Here is a 27,493-nt window from a genome sequence, read left to right as displayed (position 1 = left end):
CAGCCGGAAATAGAACCTGCTATCGTCGATACTACATGAATGTCGTCGATACTATTGAAATATTACTGAACTTTGAGGTATCGAATAATTTATCAATAATGCATAGTTCATTTAAAAAGAAGAAATCAAAGTGAATAATAAAAGTGGTGCTATTTCCTCACAATCTTTCCTCGCAACCGTAAGTTGATTGATTAGACGGCGCCTGCTGAAGGTATATTTTATTGATAAAGATTTCAGCGGAGCAATGTCGAACCATTTGGTGGTTGACAACTTATTTATCACATTTATTTTATTGAGTTTCGACCGCACTCGGTGAAATCATGTGTAGATTGCGGATAACCTGTCAATCGAGATTGAAATCGCACGGGGAAAAAGACCCTACCAATTTCTGGATTATATTGCTTAAGAATGATAAGACTTCGTTTTTCAAGTATTTTGAGCCAGGTTTGTGTTTGTAAAATGTAAAAACCGTTTCATAAACTCATTTATGAATGTTATTCTTATGTTGAATTCAAAGCAGCACGCTTTTCAATGGTTTGTATATCTCCGATAATCAGATGAGAAAATATGAAAAGTGCCGCATTACTTTTGTACAGAAAATGATATTGTTCCATGAAAGAACAGTCGAATTGAAATCCTATTAAATCTCCACACAAAAACATAAAAAATGCACTTACTATGATCGAAAGTCCTCGGATCCTGCGTAGTGGTGGTCGAGACAGTAGTCAGCGGCTCGTCATCATCGTACAGTTCCGTAGTCGTAGTGGTGGTCTTGCGGCGGTTGCGGCCGCGAGTGCGTGTCCGGGTCGCCACGGTAGTCAGGCGGATGGGTATGGTGACCGGCGGCGGCGCCAGACTCGTGATGGGGTCACTCGTGGCATGCGCCATGACTAGCATCACTAGTGACAAGGCTATAAGCCACGTCACTAGTGGCGCTGACCGCCACATGCCGCCTGGAAAGAGAAAGCTGGTTAGAATAAGGTCTGCTTCATGGTAATAATTACTAACTACCCATGTAAATCTATCTATATCTATCGATAGCTAACAGCTACTTTCATACGATTTTGACAGAATGCTACATTTTATGTCTCAAAGCCGTAAGATGAGAAGATGTCTCAAAGAAGTAACTGTCAGCTATCGATAGATAGAGTATTGAAACTGGCACATAATACTCGTAGTTTGTAAAGGACAAATTTTCATAAATCGTAGAAAATTAGACAGAATGACCCATGAGTCACCCCTTTTAACAGTTTGTAACATATGCTTTGTACGCAAGCAAACCCCGGTGCAAAACATGTAGGTACGCAGATATGATGGCAACACACGAGCCACGGAAACTCGCCTTGGGGCACGCCGTCATATTCGAGACAGCTGCCACCCGCACGTCCACGCAGTTTTTAGAACCTTAATGTAATATGTTATTTTGATGAGAACGTAAGTTAATTAACTTGAAATAAGCAAAACTTCAACAACATTTTCACTAACTAAGTTGGTTTTGTTTATTATTTAAGCTTGAAAGTTTAATTTAACATGTTACATGTCAGAAGATAGCAAGAAAGTATTAAAATAATATGAAGGTACATTGTCATGGCCAGGAATTACGTTTTAGACATGCCACATATATTCTTCAACGTACAAACAGACAGCTTTGTAAGCTTACCCATTATACCTTCACAAGTAAGTAATCCGCACGACGTTAAATAATTATAAAATTCAAAAGTAAACCGAGTTGATTACACAAGGATTTCAGCGTTGATCGTGCAATATTTCACCGGTCGGCTTTGTGCTCGCGAGGGCGGCATTCTCGTCAAATGGAATTCCACTGTATGGGGGTCTGTTGTACCCGAAATGTGACGTAAAACCATCCCTTCTCCGCACACGACGTGAGTTTAAAAGCATTTTTCTGTTTTACTCCGAGCACACGGGAATCGGTGGATGAGACGCGGTGGAATAACGATTATTAGCCGTGTGTAGGATGGCTAATAGTATAATTATTTCTAGGCTAGGACACCAAATGACCCCAATTTGATCAAGATAATTTCGTTTTTCGTTGATAATATTCTGATGCGCTGTTAAATGTATTTCAAAGTTTCAGACGGCGTCATTAAGCTAGTCTTTTCCGGTTATGAGAAATTCGATGGTATGTTACTAGAACTTTTCCATAGCACGCGAGTGTATAAGTATAGTGTTAGTTTAGTTTATGCATTGCTTAGTGGTTGACTTTTGACACAACTGTCATGAATTTTATATGGAGATGACGTTTAATTTATAAATCAATCCCTGTCGGTTAGATAACCGACTATGGAGAAAGTGCCACTTAGCATTTCTCCTCCTACATTATGCTTAGAGGATTCGGGTAAATGTCCGAATTACTTCTGAAGTGCGGCGCGCGAACAAGTTTACCGTGAAAACGTCAAAGTTATAATACCTATGATACGAAAGTGCCTTACTGTGTTTAAAGGAGTGAGTCGGGTAAACTGTTTTTTTAATATTGGCAGGTTACCTTTATATGTATAAGGTAAGTTGTTACAGGTAGCGGTATATATACCTGCGCCTAGAATATAGTTCCAAGGTGTGTACACACGAGCACTCTCTTATTCATAAATAACTTACAATTGCTTTACAATAATGAATGAACACTTGTTAAGTACATAATTAAACTACTTATAGTATATACATACCTAATTACGTTGTTTGTATGCCAATATGTATACTGTCTTAGAATTAGAACTAACCTAATTAACTATTTAGTTTAACTAGTTACCTCATAGATTTAAAATTAAATTTAAAATATTATTACTAACCTAAACAAATGTTTGTGTAGCAAACTACTCTAGCATGTTTTTGTTACATAGTTTTGGACTGTTATTTACATTAAGATCCACAAGCATGAATTTATAAGAATGTGTTAATAACAATCTGTTTTTGTAACTTTCAATAAATAAATAAATAAATAAATAACCCAATAGGACGATGACTTTCTATATATTCAAACGACAGGATTATTTTCTTTTTTTGGACTTAAGGTGATTAGTTTTCTATATACCTAATCAAACTTAGAACCATACTGTAACTCTAGGATCGAACTCGCGAAAGGAACTTAACTTTGGGCGATGACTTAGAAGCTTTTCTACGACTAGACCACAACGGCAGTTACACAAACATAAGCCATACTATGTACATACGTGTACAGAAACATAGTATCAATATCATAAAACACAGCATTAACAATACACCGATAAAACAGTTAACTTTATTGAGCCCGCAATAACAACACGCCCACCGCTGAGCAAATATAATAACGGTGGTTAAAAGTTAATTTGCCCAACGTTTCGCCGCAAAACACTCTCAAACCCAATACCGTACGCATCAAAAGCCGATAGCGTTAAATCAGGAACACAATACAAAGTGCCCTCGTCTCATCATACTCCATAAACATAAGAACACTTCAAGAAGAAAGAAAATAAACTCGGCAGAATCTGAACAGAGACCGTATAAATAAGTTGAGAACTGACAGAGTTCGTTCGAACTTCGCAGCCGTCAAGGATATTTGTCACTGAAGAAATTTCAACGTAATGTTTCAATTGATGTTTTTAACACACGAGCTTCAACATCCCAAGAAGACATATCTTTTCAGTTATCTTAAGACAGTTTTCTACTGATATTTAACCATTATACACTGCCTTATAAATTTGTCAAATACGTTCAACGTCGAATAATTTTTTTTGTGGTAAGTACCTATTAAAGAAAAAATATTTTAATGGTCTTAGTTAGGTACCAGGATGATATTCAAACAAAAGGGGAGTTTTATTAATAAACAATGTGGGGCCAGTAATACAATACTTCTGTTTGCGTCAGGGGTTAAAAATAGAGAACAAGAACGAGATAATCCAATTAGTGAACATACTCACAGTATACAAAGAGAGATGTTCAATGTTTTGAAACAAAATACGCAACAATTTTAATCAAGTATCACATGTACCTACTGCCTGCGGCTATCCTTTCATAATTGGAACGTAATTGAAGTTTCTAAGAACGGAATAACACACGGCTGGTTGAGATACACAGGTAAATTTCATTTAATTATTTACTCTATATTTACAGGTTAAAGATTAGACTTTGCAGAAGAAGTATATTTTGCAGGTATCCTGAATAGTAAGTAAGACACACTTAATTTATTTTTTTGAAATATATAAAGTTACGTTGTAGGTGTAATTGTTTAGTAGAACTAGTGCAACATATTGTGTTATCTTATTGGTAATATTGAGGAGTAGGTACTTCAAAGCGCCCACATAAAATATATGCGCTGAGGAAGGATTTTAAATATGCTTTCATTATACCATACGCCCACGCCTATCAATGCATACAAACATATTATGCAGCGCAGAGCTTTTTATAAAAAGCTTTTTTTTTCTATGCACGGAAACATGATTAACCGGATACTTTTAAGCTTTGACTAACACGAAATCCCTTAGCGTAGTATGCAAAGCACTATCAGACTGCATGTTGGATAGTACTATAATGCTAAAAGTTGGACTGCGACTAAATTAATTGAATAAAAAACTTTGCTATGTTACCTGCGGCGCTGGGAAATTGCACTCTCCGACCGTCGGACAACTTTACATGTAACATTTCACTAGCTAAACCTAGAGTTCTGACTAATATTTTCACCTGAATATATTAATTAGTTAAGGTCAGTTTCAGTTTCATGACATTGTGCATTTAAATTGATTATGAAATCTTTTTGCATGGTACCTATCATCTCTTGAAAGCCATATAATTATATATAAGCAATTAAATACCCTAATTCTCAATTATTTGTCTTAGGTTATACTGTTCATCTGTAAAAGCTATACCTCAATATACACAAAACATAGGTCAAAATACCAATACATACATACTAATCCCCAGGCACAGAAGATCAGCCCGTGCGAATCATATCTAAGCGCCATCGAACTCGTAAAATGTACGCCCTAACAGTTTCCACGGCGTGCAAACAAATGGAAAATACTTGTGAATGGAAATCAATTTTTCCAAATCGACCGACCGACTGACAGTCGCAAACATGTTAAACCACACGGGAGCGCGCGAGAGCCGTGCCTCGATAATGCACGAACTTACATTCATTTTTTGTTTTCTCACTTCACTTCCCGACTAAGATGGATGGGGTGGAACTTCTTAAGAGCGGTCGAAATTTGTAGTGCAGCGGTGGTGCATCGTACACCGCTTAGACTTAGTGGGGTTTTATAGAGGAACACACAAGATGGCCGGCTGGTATGCGGCCCACACGGCCGTTATAGTGCCTCGAATGACCTCGCCAGCAATAAAGCTTACAATTGAATTTTCTAAGCTAACGCAGCCATAAGTGCTCAACTTTTAATGGCGTTAGTATGAAAAAGGCTTGTTGAACTGAGAGCGGAGTACACTCCTACTTTATAGGTACCACATATGCGTTTATAGTTTATACGTATGTGGTGTGGTTTAAGTAATTTTACCTCTCATCAAAGTAGGTATATCTAATCACAAGAGCGTAATTTGTCCAATGCTGGATATAACTCTATTTTAGTAAACAGAACAGAATATTAATGACGTACTCCCTAAAAATTAAACCATTGATTGTAACATTTGTAACATTTGTTGGTCGACTAGCAAAACAGAATCAGATTATCTAAAAACGAAATTAAACGGCGGCATAATTACTTTTATTATAAAATAACATTACTACATAAAGATAAATACAAATATAAAGAGAATTAAAGTTTTGTAATTAATTAATGAAACCTTAATTAACAATGTACAATTGTACCTACATGTAAAAATAATGTACAGACCCAGACTGTCCTTTGTTTGATAAAACTAAATGAAACATAATGAAGACTAACATAAGCCAGGTACAATAACTTTGAACGAACTCTGTTTTTTTCGCACTCAAAGTGTACCGAGTTACCGACGCTAATAAACTTCATAATAATGTGAAAGAGCAAATAAAAAAGGAAACAAAGTGAGGTGGTGACTCGGAGCAGCGCCGGCGGCAGTAACTAATTTAATTTTAAACTTACTAATGAATAAATGTAACTTTGATCAGTCCGTGGAAAATGTTTAATACTTAAGTGAATCTTTTTCATAATAAGTCTCTGGCCCATTAAACGAAAGCCTTCAGCCATGGTTTGGTTTATTGAAACAGTTCAAGAACAATGAAGTAAATGGAGAAAAATGGATTTGACGATGGCAAAGAGAAATGGGCATTGAATAAATCTTCGTTGTCTGAGGAAGCCTGGAGTTTATTTAGAAAATTTTATGATAAGATTATAGCATAAAGGATTATTCTAACATGAGTGAAATAAATACTTTAGCGTGGATCATTAGGTAAGTATTTCATTAGTTATCATCATGCTGGCTCATTGATCTAACCGAGCACTGATAATGTTCACAAAACATACTATTTACTTAAAAGCATTGGACACACGTCTCTTAAGCTTTGATACGCTTAATCTTTTTTAAGGACATCTTTATACAACCGTGTAGCTTTAGTAGTGATGCACTTAATCGTAATCATCAAACGAATAAACAAAGGAAATTGTAGAGCATGTTCGAAAAATCCTATATCTCCACTAAAAAAATGAACCAAAAATAACATACTTACTATATAATGTTCCGTAGTTAGTCAGTTACTTATGTAACATAAATACAGCCTAACATTGTTCGACCATTCTCCTAAATTAGTTTCGATGCATTCTGAAATTAACAAACAAAAAGCCTGTGCCTATGTTAGTAGTCTTGCCGACAAACTAAATTGAAGCGAACAGGCAACTAATTGAAGGTTGCCCCCGAATCTATTGCATTATACCTACTTTTAACAGTTCCACTGTTTCACTACGGGCATCGGTTTAAGTTTTGACAACCCTAACACCTGTGCCTGGTTTAGTTCGAGTAATGAATTCGTCTCACTCCTGCTTCCAACTCCATTTAGAGTTAGATAGTGGGACTTTAATTTATGTGAGCTGAGCTTCTAATCAATATTCCTTTAATGATAACTGAGAAATCCTAATAGACTTTAAAATAGCTAGTATAGAAACCAATGTCATCCTTTATTCAATGGTTTTATTTTTAGAAAGATAATAAAATATAAATGGAGAGAGAATAGGGATGGCGTAGATGGAGCGTAAGCTATAATGCGAGACGGCAGAGTTATTACGCTTGGTAGATAAACGTAGGTATTCTATAACGACTCTATAATGATAGTGAGGTCGGAGCGCGACCAGAGAGTCCAACACTCGGAATAAGGACCGTCCATTGTATGCGTCCTATAATCTTCAATGATAGAATACCGCAGGTGGTCAATAAATGTATTTCTGCGCCAGGAAATTGATTCGGATTCAATAGAAACCTCTTTCAGTGAAGTAATGAGGCAGTGACTTGAGCTGGAAAGACGTAGTTGATGTTTGTCTCTATTGATTGCGTTTTCATATTACTTATGTACAACTTACTTATTTATAGTGCTTTTGTAACTTGTGTAAAATGTTCTTGGTAATAAAATGTATAAATATGATGCATATGAATAATACTGAATGATGAATTTAAAGAGTAAATAAATGTAAAATGGCAAATGTAAGTAAAAAAAAAACAGTGCCATAGGACAGTGGCTACTGGACTCAAATGAAATTCAAGACAATAAATGAGTATTTATTGCAGTATTTTTTTTTTTTTAAAGATTTTATTATCACTCCACAGACTTTATGTCCGTGCCTTTTTGAGAGATCAATATATTGTGAGAGTTTGGTTGTTTTTTGTCTTCATCTTTTAACTACTCACTACTCAATGTGGAAGCTTATAATATATATATTTTATCTTTTATATATATATACCTATATATTATTAATAATTTTTTTTTTTTTGCACTCCTGGAGGAAAATCTACACAGACACCTGGGAAGGGGACCCAGGTAGTGTCGGCCTTTAACCGACTAAAAACCCCCAGTTGTGCATTTCTTGTTTTTTTTTTTTTTTTTTTTCTTTGTTTCACACAGTCACACTTACAATTATTTATTGCAGTATTGAATTTACTAGAGGGACCACTAATATATAAACTTCATATTGTGTAGTAGTAAAATGTTGTCAATATAGGTAATAAAGTACACTTTGCTGTTAGTTAAGAAGCAGCCGACTTTTAATTAAACGTAGAACTGAATTGTGCCTGAGAAAGTAAGATGTAACAGCGTATCCTGGCTGGCTCACTAAAATAACCTCCATTCCATACTTGAGAGACAAGTTTGAACTCCATTTTGAACCGTCAAAACTCTATCGCCTTTATAACATTAGGAAGCGTTTGAAACTTGAAAGTTATGCTGTCAGGATAAAATACCCCTTTTACCGATTTATGACATTGGCGAGCATTTGAATAAGTTTAGCATAAAAATAGGCGTTCTGTGGGCAGAAAGTTTGGCAATAAAATGCAAATGGTGACACCGGTGACGCGGCTAGATTACGGAGAGGGGCGGCGGCGCGGCCGGGCCGGGGACGGGCCAATACCTCCAAGTATTAAACCACTACAGTTTCATAAGATCTCTCTGTTTGCTGTACAAAAAACAAAAGCTCCTTCTGTGCTTTGAAGCAACAAAATTGGCAAAATCCAAACCGAGTCATACTCACTCGAAGTAATGTTTTCAAGCTGAAAACTTAACACAAATTTACGATACAAGGTTTTCAACTGGAAAACTATCGCATATTTTTATGAATTTTTAGCGTGATGCGCTGGCCTTAAAAACTTGGCAGGGCAATGAAAGGTGAACGAGTTGATATGTGTCGTGGCTTTTCTTATAAATTGACGTAGTGGGTACGAGAGCCGCCCGACGATGGCGCTCCGTGGTACGCACACAATATTACAAAAGACTTCGTGATATTATGTTATTTCAGTACCTTCCTATAGAATATGTAAATATTGTTTATTAAAATAAGCATTTTCTTTGATGTAAGATTTGAAATAGAATATTTGAGGTAAGTTAGTTGATTAAGATATACTACTCTTATCCGGTTTATTAGGATACCTAATTCATTTTTTGTGGATTGTTCGTACCCGTTCTGTCACCGGTAATGTAAAATTTATAGTTTTTGGATACTTATAATTAAATTACCAAACTCTGCTGTCGTTTTTGAGTAGATTTTACTGCTGTGAAGAAAGCATTTCAAAATTCATTACCTTTAACTGCTATGATGAATGTCGGATCAGACATAATCCATCAGCGATGATTAAAATATAATATTTTCAGCGCAGTCTCCGATTACCAACAGTGAAATATAAATATTCAGCAAAAATGTAAAGCCCCATTTCCTTTTATGATATCAGACTATTCTGGTGGTCCATCAAAGAGAATTTACGCATTTATTCACAATGCAGCTTATCGGATTTTTTAAAACTGATCCGTACTTTGAGATAAGATTACAATTCGTTTTTTAATCTTTTATAAATAAAAAAATGTCGTCAGCATGGTTGTAAATTATATTATTGAATTTACCTTCAGTTGAGATATTTAAAACCATAATATAATTCTTAACATAGTAACCACAATAACAAAGTCCAATTTTAGTTCAAAATCACGGATTAAATTGCACCTAACTAGTAACAGAATCAACATGGCCGCGGAAAAAAACAACAAAAGCTTCCGGTGTTTTAATTAGTTCTCGGGGGGGTTTTCGACGTGAATTTATTTTAATAAAGGTGCGCTACGTCCACATTATAAAAGTACGAACATTGTTACGCACAAAACCATGGCTTAATTTTAAGCCCAAAATATTAAGGTGAGGCAATTAAAATATAAGTACTTACTTTTAAATATTAATTTAAAATGTTAACTAAGATTTTGCGGAAAAAAACAGGAGGACAGGACTTAGGAAAATGGATTAAAATCCCGCTACTGTAAATAAAATGGGGTAATTCGAGCGATCACGGCGGAATTCGGGCGCGTGTAACTTCGCCGTCCACGCCAAGGTAAAGACCCGAAAGGGACCCGACTGTTGTGTAATTAAGGGGCACAGTGTGATGTGGGTTCAAAACCGATACAAAACCCACATAACTACAGTAAAAGTTTGGCTGGGAGTGCACAATCACTGTTTACAAGTGGCGAGAGAGCACCTGTACGCCGCCCCGCGCCCCGCCCCTCACCCCCCAACATCAAACCAAATTTGAAAAAGGAACCAGCAAAACACAACAGCAACGGATCTCTAACGGCTTTTCCGTGCACAATATCGTCCTCATATGTAATTCAACACTTTTTTCATAGACAAAGTTACAAACTTTGTCCATTCGAGGGGCGAGCGCAAACAAATAGATTTGAATTTCCAATATTTTATCTGTCCTGCAAATCTCACATTTTGTTCCCTGGAGACTATGCGAGTCGAAAACTGCGCATTCTATTGTTTATGTCAACTAGGAGGTAATAATGCAGTTACACCCATATCATCTCACATTAGCTATAGACAAAACATAAGCAATCGTGCCAATCTATCATAAATTCTCAGGTTTGTTTTAGGTTTTCTTTATTATTTTATTACTATAATAATATTACCAATTAACTACTACATTTACTTAATCAGATGGTGATCCAGGTAATGAATAAACATTCAATCTATTGAATGTTCTATATTTGATATTACTGCCCAGAAAAACATCCTCCTATTTGGCATGAATCAGTTGAGTAGATGAAGCAGCTTCCATGTTTGTTTTTTAATAAACAATAGCGATACCATTTTATATATAAATTAAATAAAGGTTTAATATTTGATGTTCTGCCGAAATTGAAAAGCTGTTCCAATATTCTCGGTAACCGAATGTGTGAATAATCGATCCATTTGATCGGCACTGTAGCTGCGTGACAAACTTTCCGTGTGTTTTTTGTAGCACGTTGGATTTGCGCCGTCAACGTCAATGACGCTGCACGCAGCGCACGACTCGTAACATGTTTACTTCGGCGAAATTCTGTGATGTGATGCCACTAACCAGTGATGTATGCAAATAAAACAAAAGTATCAACCCTGACGGTAGTCGTATTTTCGGATGCACTAACAAAATTACTTACCAGCCAGCATCATCCGAAAATACTCGAACGGTGCTAAAACTGCCACAGGCATAACTCTTGAACTCGATTCGGTAAGTATTGGCATTCGGGCCGCAGTATTACATTACGATAGTGGCTGTGAAAAAATGTCAATTTCAAGTCAAATCCTCAGAATTACCGTCAGGATTGAAATCGGAATTTCAGAACGGATTCAACGAACGTGGTGGATGGTAACCTAATTTCGCAGCACGTTGCTAGAATTCTACGCCTTGATTTTTCTCTATCTCCAATCCTTATTTCCCTCGAACCATCTCTTCGTCAATATCCGAATCGATGTGCAAAAAGATCAAACCGCGACGTCTAAAGTTGTATATTTATATAATATCTGGAAATCTTGCGAGTGGTGAAACAGCGATTAGATCAGTTTGGAAATTTATGCGAAAAATTCACTCCATGCCGTGCCGTGGCTATGCCGGTCTTTCCTTTTGATATATTTGAGTACCATCTGCTTTATGCTAACATGCATACACTTTTATTTAGTTAATAAAAAAAATGGCATTAATCAATCCGGACTCTTCCTTTTTACGGTTTGTTTTCTCTTTTGTTTCTTTTAATTTCTGCACAAATTGTGTCCAAGTTACCGTTAACCGAAAGTTCTGATCGAGAATTTATTGAGTTAATTTTCTTTTGGTCTCCCCTATACTTGACCTCTTCTAGTGAACATGTTATGTAATGGACTATAATTTACCTAAGTAATGCATTTTGCATTGCCACAAGGCATCGCAAGCTCTTACCGTCGATAATTTCATTATATCATTTTAATTGCGTGAAGTCTAGAGTGTACTTTATTAGATAGAGTCCGAAACGCTATGTAACAAAATGAAGTGACAAAACAAAAGACGAAAACACATTCATATTTTACATAGTTCAAAATTACCCAATTAATAGGTACAGCGTGTGATGTAAAAAATTAAGAAAGTGATTTATTCAGATACGTTCAAATATAACAACATCCTTCCAAAACCAGATTAATCAAGTAGAGAATTTACCGGTGGAGTTATTTAGAAACCAATATCTTACTTATGTAAGCAACATTGAGACGTCTCAAAGGAATTTCAATCAGGTGAACTTTGTCAGCTAAACTATCGATAAGCCACCCTCACCCGGCATAAACAAACCAATATTACAAGTTTTACTCCTAAATTCCATTCCCCATTATTTGTGTACTTAACACCAATATCGACAGGTACAAAAACACATTTCTATATGTCCAGCTGTACGCGTCAGATCGGATATTCGTAATAATAAGCGATTAAGTAAACAATAGCGTCGGATAGCCATAGCATTTCCACAGATAGAGATTGTACACCTCTCGCCGAAGTTTTGACATCGCACGACAAAGTCGGTCCTAACGCGGGGGATAAATTCAGGGTTCTCATGGACAAACCACTTATTAATAGTAGTCTGGCTGTCACCCGCCGGGTGCATGTCGGGTTCCGCCGGTTGGCAGCGTGTCCCAAGTGGACGATGGGAAAATGCGGAATTTCCTCGAATGTATATTTGCTCTTTGATGTGCACGACGTTAAATTGGATCGCATATTTTGGCCGGTGCATGTATTTCTTGAGGCATTCGTTTTAGCATTTTCTGAATAATATTTTTGTAAAGTACACTTTAGTTGTAATTTTAATATATTTTTCAGTTGCATCGGTGCACCTTGGCGTACTTAAAAGGGAATACATCCAAGCTAATTTTATATTTTCCAAAACTTGTTCTTCTGCCATGTTTAAACAAATACATACAGTATTAATTTCCACCGGTAAATTATTGTCAATAACTCATTATGTATGTCGTTTACCACTGTTACAGAGTTCTTCTTCGTTTATCAGATATAATATCAGATATAAAATAAGTCATTCGATTTTGGACAAAAATGTAAATAAGACAGCACTAAACAAAACTCCCGTTTACATTTTAAAATGCCTCTGCATTTTGTAGGTCGATTTTTTAAGCGTTTTATTCACGAGCTCTGGTTGTTTGTTTCATTTCGTGCTCCATATTTTGACTTGCACCACACGCAAAGATAAATCTATTAATTTCTAGTACTAATTTGAGTTGACCAACCACCTGCTGCTGAGCTGGGATGGTTTGAGTTATGACTTCTGAATTAGTTCAATCTTATTCTACGGAGACCTCGTAGTTGTGAGTACTGAGGGTGGTCGAGTTTGAATTCCAGTATAAGTACTACAAGGTATGTACCTAATAAATAATGATAAGTGAATGCTGTGATTTACCGCCTGCGTCACAATATCTCGATAAACGATATGTGTAGAATGGAAAACTCAATGATACCGTTTGAAATTGAAATTACTTAGGATTATTTCGGACACACAGCTTTTATGACACTAATAACTTTTATTCAGACATTTAGAAAGAAGCTAGTTGCGTACTTAGTATATGCAATAGAGAGTTATACACGATAAAAAGTAGAAGTAAGTATATTATTATGCTAGTTGATAGGTACTGTATTCATACACTAAAAGCAATGTTTATCTTCTATAACACTGCTACAAAACACAAGCACAGTGCAACTCACAGAGTAACGCGATAATGAAAAATGACACAGAACAAGATAAACTGTGTCAAGCAGGCTTCTCAGCTGCTCTGTGGTAAGACAGCCAGTTTCCTTTGACATGCACGCGGTGCCGCCGCCACTTCGCTATCATTTCACTTTGTCTCATCCCATCTCTCTTACCAATGCCTGTGTAGTTTGTAACAAACATTTTATAGTTTAGTAAACGGGCGAATGAAATCTTGAAAAATGCGTACTGCATATTCATATTATGCAGGGAAATTTCCCGTGTTTAAAAGTATTAAAAAACTATATCGCAAGGTTACATTTTAGTTGATTTCGAACTGTCTCCTCGCATTTTTATAAATATAAGAATATCATGCCCGGTGAATCGATAAGTGAATTAGGAGCATTTATAATAATATACAAAACTGCTTGAAGATTTCAAAAAACACCTTGAACTTCGAAAATACAAGTAAAAATACTTAGCACATTTGGAAGTCCGTATTTACACGAACACAAAGCACCAAGTAACCTACAACGACAAAAAACACAGAGAGATTTAATTGCGCAAACATCTCACAATAAGTGAGTCCAAAGTACATTCTTCTGTAGTTAACGGCTGAAACTTGGAGCGAGCCTCAATAAGTCTGCTTCGTAATGGAGATTGGAGCTAAAACCCTGGCGTTGTATTCATTAATTCGTCTAATGAGTTGTTGGAATAAGGAGCCGGCTGGTTAGGGCCCGTTCCGTTTGCAGATTAATAAATACAAATATACTTTCCGAGTGCCGAGCAGATGTGAGCGGGTGGCGGTATTATTAATTACCTCCACTTAGGCATTCAGTTCATTGTGTGCTACAACTTTACTGTCAACGCCGTAAATAAAGGGTACTTATGTTATTTTTACAGTCGTATTTTTATGTTATGTACCGACTAAATGAACGGAAATATAAACTACCTACACAGTTATCAAATTCACTAAATTTCATATAAGTAAGTAGTTTGTTTAATCCAACAAATTTATGTCACAATAATACCAGAAACCCGGAAATTATGATTTCACAATATACACTATTAAACTATTTAGAGTTCTCCAACAATAACTTCAGTTTGAGAGAGATTATGGACGCTAAATTGGGTTTCAAACTTTAAATCACTAACTAACGTCGGTAAAACAAAGTCAGGCGCTCGCTCGCATTTCGGAATAATGTCTTAGTCAATTCTACTTATTTCATAGCTATTACTAACTTTACATTTCAATTACATTTGGTTGGATTGGATTATTAGTCAGGGATATGTCAGCTGTCTCAGTTTGATTGGCATAATGCTTTCGAAATAAGTATAATCAGGTTATAGAAATTTAAAATAACATCTTTTTTATGCAAGTAAGTTATAGAAAGTTATCTGATTAACCCAAGTATCACAAAAATAGTAGGTCCGTTGATAACTCCCCTTCCTGTGCTCAACAATACTTAGATCCGCTTCACTGATCGGAACTACTGACAAAGGCTAGATTAGTGTGAATGTGGGGTAAAGCTGGTTGTGGTTTAGTTCAGTCATGAGTTCCTGACTGGCTTCATCTAGCCGGTGGTCTTTGCGAGATCCGGATTGGCTGATCAGTTCATCCGGAAATATTTTTTGGTTCATTTTCGACTCGTGGTGTAACACCCTTGGGCCCATGTCCAGTAGTGAACTTGTCTCATCTTTTTAAAGTGGACGATGTATTTAATGTTGATACAGAAGATTTTTGTAGAAATTGAATTTAATGTTTGATCTTTGAGAATAAAGCTTTGCTTTGATGGTCTTAACATTTAAATTGAGTTTACAAAGACAACTTTTAAATAAAGGAATTCATAAAATGGCATTGAATTGACCATCAAACCGTGGCGTCGTTCACGTTTCCACCGCATCAGCCGTCAATGCCCAACAGCTACACTACCAATCAAAATACAAGGTAAAATTAGTCTACAAAATACGTATTCCATTTGTGTAATCTCCCTAATGCATTAATCTTCCGATACAGCCTTTTGCCGTGATTGAAACGTACCTTTTGTTTATTTTCTCCCCAAATTTATTTTGTTAATGTTTCATTGAAATCGATTCGCTCGACGTTTGGCTCGAGTCTTATTGAATTATGGGCGGGTGCGACGTGACTTCACGCGTCCGTGATCACTTGCCCTGTTCACTGTTGTTTGTCCTGAACTCTCTTTTTTTCCTTTTAACTAATATAGTTTTTCTGGCCAGTGTAGTGAATGGTCTGTACACACGCGGTCGGTCGGTGCGTCGCTTCGGTCCGCTTCTCCTCCGGTGAAACCATGTCACGTCGCCGCGTCGATCTTTGTAGTACGTGTGTCGTGAGGTTTATTGAAAAATTGGCGATGGCCACTTCCTCCACAACGTTAGACGGTAACATTCGTACGGTTAATTAATCAACTGGTGTGTGGAGTCCATATTTATGTTGCGGTTGCTCAGCCAATCGGCATAAGATGGTACATATTTTCATGTTGAGACTAATAACGCCAAAATCGAAATCAAGCTGCAGCATTGGATGTATGTTTAATTCTTTATTTTGTACAATAAAGTTTCGAACCTAACCAACGTATTGATGACCATACAGTACTTTCCTGCCTTCCTCGCGATACGGTACAATAACTAAAGGGTTCCTTTCAGACACCTAAGGCTAAAAATTTCAGATAATGGGACGTGAATAACAATTTTGGGCCCAACAGGGGTGGAAAAAGGGGGCAGATTGATGAAAGCCGTTTTTAACATCTGCCCTTTAGAAAACATCGATTATTGGGTACACCTTCTAGGCTTGATTCTGCTAAGAGGAGAGTCATCAGTCAGAAATGCAGGCATAGGATATAGGTATTTAAATTACTACGAATATTCGCTTGTTGTCAATTGCATTTTAGTTAAAATTTGTTTATTGTAGTGGTTTAAATAACTTTTTTGCGCACTTACGAAACATTGTGAGCGAAAAATATACATAATTTCTACTTGCTATCATCAAACTTAAGTCATGAACGCCCGTCCCAAGTCATGAAGGCAGCCATGGAGTGTGATCGCTTGGAAAACGCCGCGTCAGCCTGAATAGCGGATTCGTTGTCAGGTGCGTGACGTCGCCAGCCGTCATCCGTCAGGTCTCCCGGCCGATTAATTTAAGTGAATAAACAAATAACAGGATGATTTCCATTTTATTAGGGGAGGCTCAGTGGGTCTACGATCTCCCTGGTACACACACATACATTGTACAGTGATTGGAATGATGTTAAACCTTCTTGGAGACTAGACACTTTTTGTTCGACCTTAGACGTGTCCGGCTAAGTGCCAATTTCACCATTCTCACGAGATGACGTTCAATTTATAAATCAATCCCTGTCGGTTAGATAACCGAGAATGGTGAAATTGGCACTAAGTCATATTAATGAACGAAATTTTAACTGGGTATGTTGAGTATAGAAGAATAAAAGATGTGAAAATTAAAACCCATGTATTCGAATCATAAAAAAATCTTATAAAGTGAACGCAAAACTCAATATCAAGCTATTCAATAATAAATTACTTTTCCGAATCTTGAATGTGTATTAAGAAGTTAGGCGTATCTTTAAAAATGCATATACTAAGCCGTCGATCTCGCTCATTTCCGCAAATGTGAAAACTTTGCGAATACGAGGGGATCCACATACTTGCCAGCTCGGTTCGAACTTTTTTCCGATATCGCTAACTACCGCCAAAGTAATATAAGCTTTGACATTGTTTATAAATATCTACTTATACTTAATACACAATATACAGTCATGTATAATTAATATGTTATATAAGAGTATGTAAACTATTATTTCTGCTCTTCGTAACAAATAAAACAAAAGATTTTGTTGTAGTTTCTAGCAAATCCTATCTAGATTTTGATTTGAAGAAACAAAATGTGACCACAATCTATGATCTAGAAGTTTCTAGACTTCAGTTGAAGCGGATTCGAACCGTCCACATCCAGTGTAGGAAGCAAAACTTTAAATCAATGTAGGTCAGCCAGTTTATCTGATAATTGGTATTTTACGGAAATTAATTTTCATCGAGTATTTTCGACTCTTATGGAGTTTATAGAACCTTTTTTATAATATATTATCTTTATCTCGTTAAATTATGAGGTGTCACTTTGTTTGAAACAATTCATTATTATTATGTAATATACGCCTAAAACTTTGCGTTTATGTTCTACTTTTATGAATATATATACTGCTTCAAACGAACTGCTGTGAAAATCGAGAACGTAGCTAAAAGATCCAACAGCTGGAATATGCAATATTTTATCCATATTCGGACATCTTTGTAGCGGCCACAGCACGGAACATGAATGTTGGCTTACAGCGAAGCTTTTGGCCTTTTCAGGGATTCCAGTGTACCGAAAACCCGGAGGGAAAAAAAGCCTTACCGCACTTGAGTCTAATATGTATGCCATTTCGAAATTGCACCGTAGCTGACTGTCCAACATTGTGTAACTGTGTTTTATATTAAAGAAATGTTTAGTTTATCTCATAAATAAAATATAGTATGTTTGTGTATGTACGCGCTTGATACAAAATGTGAATTTAAAATCTACTGGCTTTTAAAATTATAGCACGATATATTATAAAAACTTGCATTATTTTTATGTAATTGCATGTGACATATCAGAAAAATCTATTAAGTATTCTAAAATAAAACAAGCAGTGCAATCGTGAATGCAGTTCAAACAGATAACTCCTCAACAGACCTGTGGTCCATTAAAATATTATGCAAACATTTTGACGCTTTTAAAAACTTTATTTTTTATCCTTTTACAGTTTCTATTTTGTGCTAGAGCGTAGTTAAGAGAATGCAATTAAAAACGTAAGTCTTTAGAATGGAGGACAGGCACGGATGGCGCATTACACTGTGTATAATGAGTGGCAAAAAATCTGATATTGAGAGTATATAAAACCACTCAGTGGTCCGTGCTGTTTCTCATAGCGTGAGCACAGACTCTTATTTATTTTCAGTACATTAAATATGAACAGTACATCGGCAGAAAAATGGTGCACTAATAGTAGCGTTTTTGCTCCATTATGGAGATCTATTATTGCATTGCCGTGCTGAAAGATGGAAAAGAAGTGCTGTATTATACAGCACCTATTTTAAACTATAATAGTATCACTGTCTATTAGCAAATTATGCAATTTTCACCACAAAAACAAAACACTAGGTGCCTTCCATTGCTACGAGTGGCTACGGAATTGCTACGAGTAGCTACGACAGCGACGTAGCCTAGTGCGCGTGCTACGAGCCACAAATATTATTATGATATCTATGTTTCTCTACGAATGTATACTCAACGCAATGTGACATTCACTTTATCTTTTATTCACGTCATAATTATACATAATTATGATTAGATGTCTTCTGCTGCCGCTACATGGGTTCCTTATCGACGTATATCGATTCGCCATAATACAGCGCTGTGATCATTATAATTAAAAAAACACATTAAGTCATTTTACTCCTACCCTATCTAAATACTTGCCACATGAACTTGACGCTAACTTACTCAAACCTCTACATAAGTAGTAGTGATGGCCTTCAATATAACCACGTTAATAAAGTCTGCCAAGCGTTCCCTCGGTAAAAAAATCACGCCATGTCAGTTAAACGTCGTTTATTCGATTTGCCCAGACCGGAACTGCAATTTGTTACCATTCAATTTCTGGCTGCAGTCAAATATTATTTCCGTTTGTGTCTCTACCGGGCCTTGCTGCGGACATCGGCCACCGAATGGGTCGGAACTATTGAGTACCGGTTACACCGGTGGACAGATGTGGAGATTTTTTGGTTAGTATTTGTTAATTTTCTTTGCCTTTGGGAAAGTAAGTACCCATTAAAAAAAGAATTATAATTGTAAAAAAGGTACTTTATAACTCTACAATGTCAACGTCGTCGTATTTGAATAATGGAATGTAAAGCTCAAAATACAAACATGTAAGAGTTTGTCCCACAAAAAATGTATGAATAGTTTGAATATGGGTTTTAAATAAACAAACACCGTAGCTATAAGCTATTTATAAGACATAGGTTATATTTTTTTCTGTGTTTTAGAACAAAGGGGAAAAACTCATGAATAACCATTTTCCATCAATATTTTTAAGTAACTAGCCTACAATTTAAAAAAAATATTTCTTTGTAAAAATAGCAGTGACGGAAACGGGAGTGTTTAATCCAGCAGAAAAACAAAAGGAATCATTCTCAGAAACACAAAAATAATGAATCCTTTACTTGCTTATTTTTTTCTTGTCGTAGCAACAATTCTTTGTGATAATAATATTCTAAATTATAAATTTAGAAATAGGTACATAAGTACGTAATTCATTAATTAATTCTTAATTGAGTGATTTTAATATTTGCAATATTTCGTAATATTCATATTCGGTATTTTCAAATTCATTTTCGGAATTTCCCGCAAAAATTCCTGCTAATAAAAAAGTGAAACTGGCCTTGCGCTACACTGCTGCACATGTGTGTGTATAAGAACCTCACACTTCTCACATTAAGAAGATAAACAAAGCAATGGACCGCCTAATGGTTACTATTACCTAAGCAGTGGAAGCTGTAATAAAACTATATTACCACCATATTACTGTTGTATGCATGACCGGTGGCCCAAGGCGTAAGAGAGAGCGGACTGATCTTATAAATATACTTTTAAATTCTAAAAACTGGAAAACGCCTATATAGATTATTCCATTCATGCTAAAAGCTGTTTCGGATATTCTTTCATGATTTCAGAATTGGTCCTATAATTAATGTTGCTCAATATAGTAGTTCACTGATATTTTTTTTATTTTCACTGTATTGTATCGAGAATTTAATGGCACAGTTATTAATAACAGTAGGTGACATGCCGGGGTCCAAGGTTCAACTGTTACTTCACTACTATAGACAATTTTTTAAACAAACTAGTACCGAAATATTTTTTAAGGCATTTTTTGTGGTTAACGTAATAAAAAAATCATAAAGCGTTGGTCCCATCCCTGAGAATGAACCATCACACTCTGTCAATATCGTAAATGTGCAAGGGACATACTCATTAATCGTCTGAAAATAAAAATAGGCTATAGCACGCTAGAGGCTTTGTATTGAAGTGTTGTTCTACCAATATATTATTTAGGGACTCGTAAAAGTTGCCCTGAATGTGTAGTGTTTTTTTTTAGTTTCTCGTAATTATAGGAATAAGAAATATGGGTGCTATTTCTGGCTAAGTTATACTTCGTGACCGTTTAGCATAGTAAGTGACACATTATGATAATTTGTTATCACCTATTCTCAAATGGGATTTATTATTACGAAGCAAAACCGTGTCTTGAAGTTAAGAAAATAGGTATTTTGTAAGAAAATAGAAAGTTTTCCTTATTTATTATTAATAAACATAATTATTACGTTAATTAGGGCATGGTAATTACAAATAATGGAGATATACCAGGGAATCAACTACAGAGAAGTCAATGTTTAATACATATTGAAATACTTTTATTTTGAAATATTACCGTTTTTACGTAGTTGGTAATATCCTGATGCTCTGATAAATGTACTTCAATGTTGCAGAAGACGTCATTAAGCTAGCCCTTATTTGTTAGGGAGTAATTTGGTGCTTTTCTCAGTGGAAACTTTTCATTGCCCGTGAGTGTATAAGCTTTAATAATTAACTAATTATACTATATGTTATGTTATATATAGTTAGTATATATAACATAACATTATATACACAATATTATTATAACCCGTATAAAAAACGAGTACCACGCAAATGTACCGTTTACGTACCTACTGGCTTACCATAAATAATTCCGCCAGTATATCCCATTTACTGAACCAGGCCAAACGCATTATGGGGGACTTTTATTTGAAGATATTTAGTCACGATTCCGGAATATACCAGCCTATATCTAATACTTACCAAATTATGAGATAGAATTATATACTAGTATGTATAGTTAAACTGTAAATAGCTGTGAACTGTTGAGAAGACAAATTTCCGGTTAGCAAGTAAATTAATTTAATATTATGTTTCGCTACGGATTTACCTGGAAAGGTAATTTATATTAATTGGTCCAGTCATTGAGATGATATATGGCAAAATTATAAAAAAAAACATTAATCATACCTTTTTAATAGCTTCACATACATTTTAATTTTACTTTAAAATACATATTCGTGTATGTATAGTTAAACTGAAAATAGCTGTGAACTGTTGAGAAGACAAATTTCCGGTTAGCAAGTAAATTAATTTAATATTATGTTTCGCTACGGATTTACCTCGAAAGGTAATTTATATTAATTTGTCCAGTCATTGAGATGATATATGGCAAAATTATAAAAAAAAACATTAATCATACCTTTTTAATAGCTTCACATACATTTTAATTTTACTTTAAAATACATATTCGTGTATGTACCAATTTAATATACAAAAAAAATTATTTAGTGAGAATAGTTTATCGTTTATTTATCCCATGAGGATATTCTTTATATTAAACTCTTTAGTGTCCCGAAATTGTTATCTCAAATACGCTCAGAATAGTTGAAATTCACAAAATTCAATGCTGAATTGAAATAAGAAAAGGAGAAAATTAATATTCTCATACTTTTTTACCGCTGGCATTTTTGACTGATTGAATCCTGCTTTCTAGAGTGGCATAAGGACGGACGGGTCACTTTTTTCGCTCTCGGGAAATGTCTTTTGCATTCAATTCTACCTCTCTGTTTGCAAAATGAATTCTTTCATGTAACTGTCTTTTATGTAACTAGATTCTACGGCGTATATTTACAATTGAGGGATGTATGTACATTTACTTTGGACACTATCTAAACAAATACTTCAATAATCTTTCTTTGTTTCTGCGCGGCACGAGTGGATCTCTAGATTCAATTTTCTGCTGTGCAAACACAATTGCTTTTACACAGATGAAATAATTCACTATTCTTAGGTTTGTCATCTACCAACTCCCAGCCAAATCTTGTCCTCTTGCTTCAACGACATAGCATGAGACGAAGCAGATTATACATATATTTTGCGTGTCAGTGTCATGAATGCTGGCTAAATTTTTCTAGATGATAAAATTCTGAAAAAAATGGGACCACCTGAGAGCTTAACCCATCAAAAAAAGAATTTTCAAAATCGGTCCATAAACGGCGGAGTAATCGGTGAACATACATAAAAAAAAGATCCATACGAATAGATAACCTCGGCCTTTTTTTGAAGTCGGTTAAAAAGAAGAAACTTTGATCGCATTTGGTTAGAGTAAATCTTCCCCTGTGTAGGTGAAAGGGGAAGGAATTTATTTTGTTTGCTGATGATGATTGTGTGTTAAATAGACAAATTTAATTCAAATAACTGCAAGGTGAAATAGTCAGATGCGAAAAATGTACGATTCTTTAGATTGTGAGTGAGATTCTTCATGTTTTCTTTGGGATATCTGGTATCAGTTTCTATCACGTTAGTTATAGTTAGTGGCATTTCTATTTACAGCTTATTTACAGGATGAAAATAGCTTTTGTATGTGCTTTGTATACTATTAACCCGGTTTGTCACCTTCCTTTGTTGTTGTCACCTGTCACCTATTTCCATTTAGTACTTACTGCGTGAAAGAGTAGGTAACACACGTACAGTATACATACACACGGATACAAAACTTGCCTCTTTATAATAATACTAGCTGTTCCCGCGCGCTTCGCTTCGCCTTAAAAAGTTTTCCCGTGGGAATTCCGGGATAAAAAGTAGCCTATGTTCTTTCCCAGGGTCTAGACCGTATGTATACCAAATTTCATTCAAATCCGTTCAGTAGTTATGGCGTGAAAGAGTAACAGACAGACAGACAGACAGACAGACACAGTTACTTTCGCATTTATAATATTAGTTAGGATAGGATTGTTATACCTTGTATGATATCCAGTTAACAATAATGGAATAAAGTACATCCTGCTACTTGTAAAGCGTGTCAAGTTTCGAGAACAAAGGGAAGTAATATAATTACTTGCTTTGAAATCAAACTACATAGGTTCATTTACAATGTGAGTGGTCAAAGGAGCGAATAATGGCTACCTAGTTGGAGATTAATTCAGTGTGCATATGAAATCATATCATCCTGGTAGGATTGAACCGCCTCACTGTTACAAACTTTTCATCCTTGAATGATGAGACTGTACTTGACTAAGTAATAATCATAGATTCGAGTTTTTATAGCTAAATTTTAAATTAGGGTTTCATAATTGTTACCAATGTACCTTCAATAATCACGAATAGAAAAGACTTTTAAAAAATAAACTCAGTGGGAAACTAATATGGCTAAACCTACTAATACTACTGTTTTTTATTCTGTTTGTAATTTTTTTTTTGTTATGTTTTTTTTGTGTCAGTCAGTCAAGTCAGTCCGTGACTTCACCCAAGGGTTCTAGTTGAAAACCAGCGCTATGGTGTGGTTTAGCATACCCGCCATAGCATCAAGCTGAACTAGAACCCATTTCAGCACCGAGAAGCAACATTCATGCTTTTAATAACTTATTTTTTTTTAAATTTACTTTTTAACCTTTTCTTCTGTATGTGTTGTTTCTGTGTGTGTAAGAAATAAATAATTTTTCTTTCTTTCTTTCTTTCTTTCTTTCAATATTTTAAAAAAAATATAAACTAGCCAAATCCCTTGTTTCGATTGATGTTCACAATAACAAGGAAAACTCGAACCAGTAACCTACCAGCGGCGCTGCGCTGTTATCATTTACCACCGTGGCTCGGGATTATGCATTTTAAACGTTCCTCACTGCATGTGCTTACGTAGCGATACGCCACCACGCGCCGACACTAAACATGTTAGTCGAAGCAACGTTGTAATTAGAGACAAACATTCACCACCCACCTACCCATGTACCTCATTTGATGCCTTTGTCAGTTATTTATGATCTGCGTAGTCGGTGCGTAGGTTGGCTGCAGCGCAGTCGATGGAAATAGAACGCCACAGTACTGACATAAATAAACATCATTTTGAAGATTAATTCTTACAGCTTATACAAGTATTTTTAAACTCCCGCTTGAAGGCAAACTTTTGCAGTACATGTGGTGAAAGTTAATTTTATTCTCAGGCAATATCGTAGTTCTTGCAAGTTTAATAAAACCACACTCCACAGCCTCCCACTTACCTTCTTGCATTTTTAATCTAAACCCGACCTTCAGAAGATTGCGAAACGCAAGCCACAGGTCGTCGTAATATGTTCATAGCCGTGCGTGCTATAATGTACCTCCCGACATTATAATGGGATGTTATTTCTTGTTGAAATTACCGTGTCTTGCTACGCACAGCTGCTTAATAAATTATCTGGTGTACATTACCCATTTTGGGCTCTTAATAGTGTTGAGGACACTGGCAAGCTTTTTGGCTAAAAGTGTACTTAGATACATTTACTCGAGATATTTTATTAGCGTCATAAACGGTAATGCTGTGCTGTGAGATACTCCCTCACTGTTTGGATAACGCGTTACGTTAAGAATGTTTCAACTAAAAACACAGTACCTATAGTAAGTAAGTGTTCTTTGTGAAAATGCATGTAGAAAATATACAGAAAGGAGACAACAAAAAATACACCATTTCAAATTATTTATTAATCAATGGATTGAGCTTGTGTGTAAGCTATGTATCGATCAAATGCTTTGTACTTTCACTAATACTGAATTACTATTCATTAATTTCATACTCACTTCATTCTCAAAAAAGACATTTATACGTATCTTAGTTTTACCTGTGATGAACAGATACAGTTATTCAGAGATAACCGTCGAACTTGCACCCAGACAAAGACGGCGCTCACGATGGGCATAGTAAAAGATTTTTTAATTAAATCCGAAGAGCAACGCAGAATTCCTAAATTTATGTTCATTAAAGAAATACGGTCGATTTTATCTTTTCTTAAAGTGTCTTGTAGGGCATTAGACCCTTTTATTTTTATTTACACTAAGCGATCCAATAAAATTGTTATTTAGCAAGATTTTATTTGCGCGATATAAACTGTTTTAAGGGTTGATGTGCCGTTTCGAGCAAATAACATTTATTCGTATTCTCTCCGGCAGAGGTCAGCGTGTTGCTAAGATCAGGGCAATAAAATTTTCTATCAGATTAATGGGCAGTTAAACAAAATAACGGAATAGGCTGTAAGGTTTCTCCGATGGAACTCGCGTTCACTTTTAAAAGCTTACTGATTTTATAAAGCTTACAGATGTTACCTTCTTTGGTATACCAAACAATGATTATGGTATTAAACATTATACATGCCATGACTAGTATAGTGCCACAAACTTATCTGTTCCGGTGAGAGCGAACTAAATTGGTCCATACCTCATTACTTACTGTACTAATGAATTTCATATTGACATAGATTATATGGACCAATTTAGTTCGCTCTCACCGGAACAGATAAGTTTGTGGCACTATACACAATTATTAATTATCAATCTTTAACCATTTTTTTTCATTTTCCTTATTTTTCTTTTATACAAACTATATGTTTTCCTGTACAGCCAGCAAAATGAAACTGAATAAAGAGGCTGAAGTTTTATTTGTAACTGAGGAGTGCTTTGTATGCTCACGTTGGCAAGGAAAACAAGGGGGCACATCCCAGGAGCAGAAACAATGTACCACCGCTAAAATAACAGCAATTACTTACTGTATGTTGTTTTACAAACACACTATTTCATTTGTATTTTTATCAATTTGGTAAAGTTTGATTTGATAAAGATTTACTTTACTTAAATTCAGGAAGGCAGTAAGAGTAGCTTCAGTAATTTAATTTGGATGAGTAACTTATGTTAGTTTTCGTGTATTCCTATAAGTATCAAATTTTATGTTAACTGTTGTTTCTTGGCGTAAATAGGTATCATCAAGAAAAGAGATAGAAAAATGCAGAGTCAAACTATGATACATATTTTTCAGGAAAGTGACACAGGGATCGCAGTGCCCCAACAAATAATAATATATGAACTGCGAATCTGTCGACCGACCGAGGAAGCAAGCAAAAGACAAGTACGATACAAACATATTATAATAAATTCTCTTTTATCATTGCAAGATGAACAATTCGTAGTGGGACGATACAGAAATATCGCACTTATTGAGTTCCAGAAGAACACGTTATTGGAAATGCTGGCTGATTTTCGACGGCGTTCGTGACTTTTGCTAGTTAGGCTGCTTGACTGACGGAATTTCATTTCGTCACATTTCACATTCATACATAACAGATACTGTAGTAGTACAAATTGTATCGCGAATGTAAAATCACGGCTGTATTAGGGTAATCGAATAACCTAATCCTTTAATTGAAAGGATTGCAACCCACAGTTTTCCGATATCAGGTGAAGGGCCCAAAAGTAAACTATTACATTGGTTCGTATTTAATGTAGGATGAAAAAGCCAAACGGCGCGAGAAAAATAGCTTTTTACGGATCGACTAACATTCCAGGGCCGCGAGGGGTGAGGCATGGGGAGGAGGGGGGACGCATGGTACGGTGTGTTTTAATACAGTAAAACCAGAGCAGTACCACAAATAATTACTTGTGAAAGAGTCTATGGGTACTTTAAATGGTAACGAAACAGTAAAAAATAAAATTACAGATAACACGCGATTTACAGTTTTCAAAGAAATAAAAAATATTAGTACTTGACTGGCAGTTAAGTACGTCAGTGATGGTACTGCTATCATTTCTTCTCGGTCTCGGGTGGGTAGGCTTCGCACAAAAATGAATTGTTTTGGGTCTACCGCGGCAACAATGCGACGGACCTACCTTTGCGGCTCTTTAAGTATGCTTGTGAGATTTATTGACCG

General features: G+C 35.7%; 1 protein-coding gene across 4 annotated transcripts in view; it reads right to left on the bottom strand.

The window, feature by feature from the left end:
* LOC105381632 (epithelial discoidin domain-containing receptor 1) overlaps window positions 1-27,493 on the bottom strand; it is a 170,149-nt gene that overhangs the window by 85,929 nt on the left and 56,727 nt on the right. For all 4 annotated transcript variants that reach the window (XM_048632388.1, XM_048632389.1, XM_048632387.1 and 1 more), the window contains exon 2: window positions 678-953. In XM_048632388.1, coding sequence (XP_048488345.1) covers window positions 678-948 — 271 coding nt within the window. In that variant the 5' untranslated portion in view covers window positions 949-953. The remainder of the gene's footprint in view (window positions 1-677; window positions 954-27,493) is intronic.

The sequence above is a fragment of the Plutella xylostella genome, chromosome Z (genome assembly GCF_932276165.1).
Source record: "Plutella xylostella chromosome Z, ilPluXylo3.1, whole genome shotgun sequence".
Classification (NCBI taxonomy): domain Eukaryota; kingdom Metazoa; phylum Arthropoda; class Insecta; order Lepidoptera; family Plutellidae; genus Plutella; species Plutella xylostella.
The sequence above is the reverse complement of the archived record's forward strand: the minus strand, read 5'-3'. Positions and strand labels throughout refer to the sequence as shown.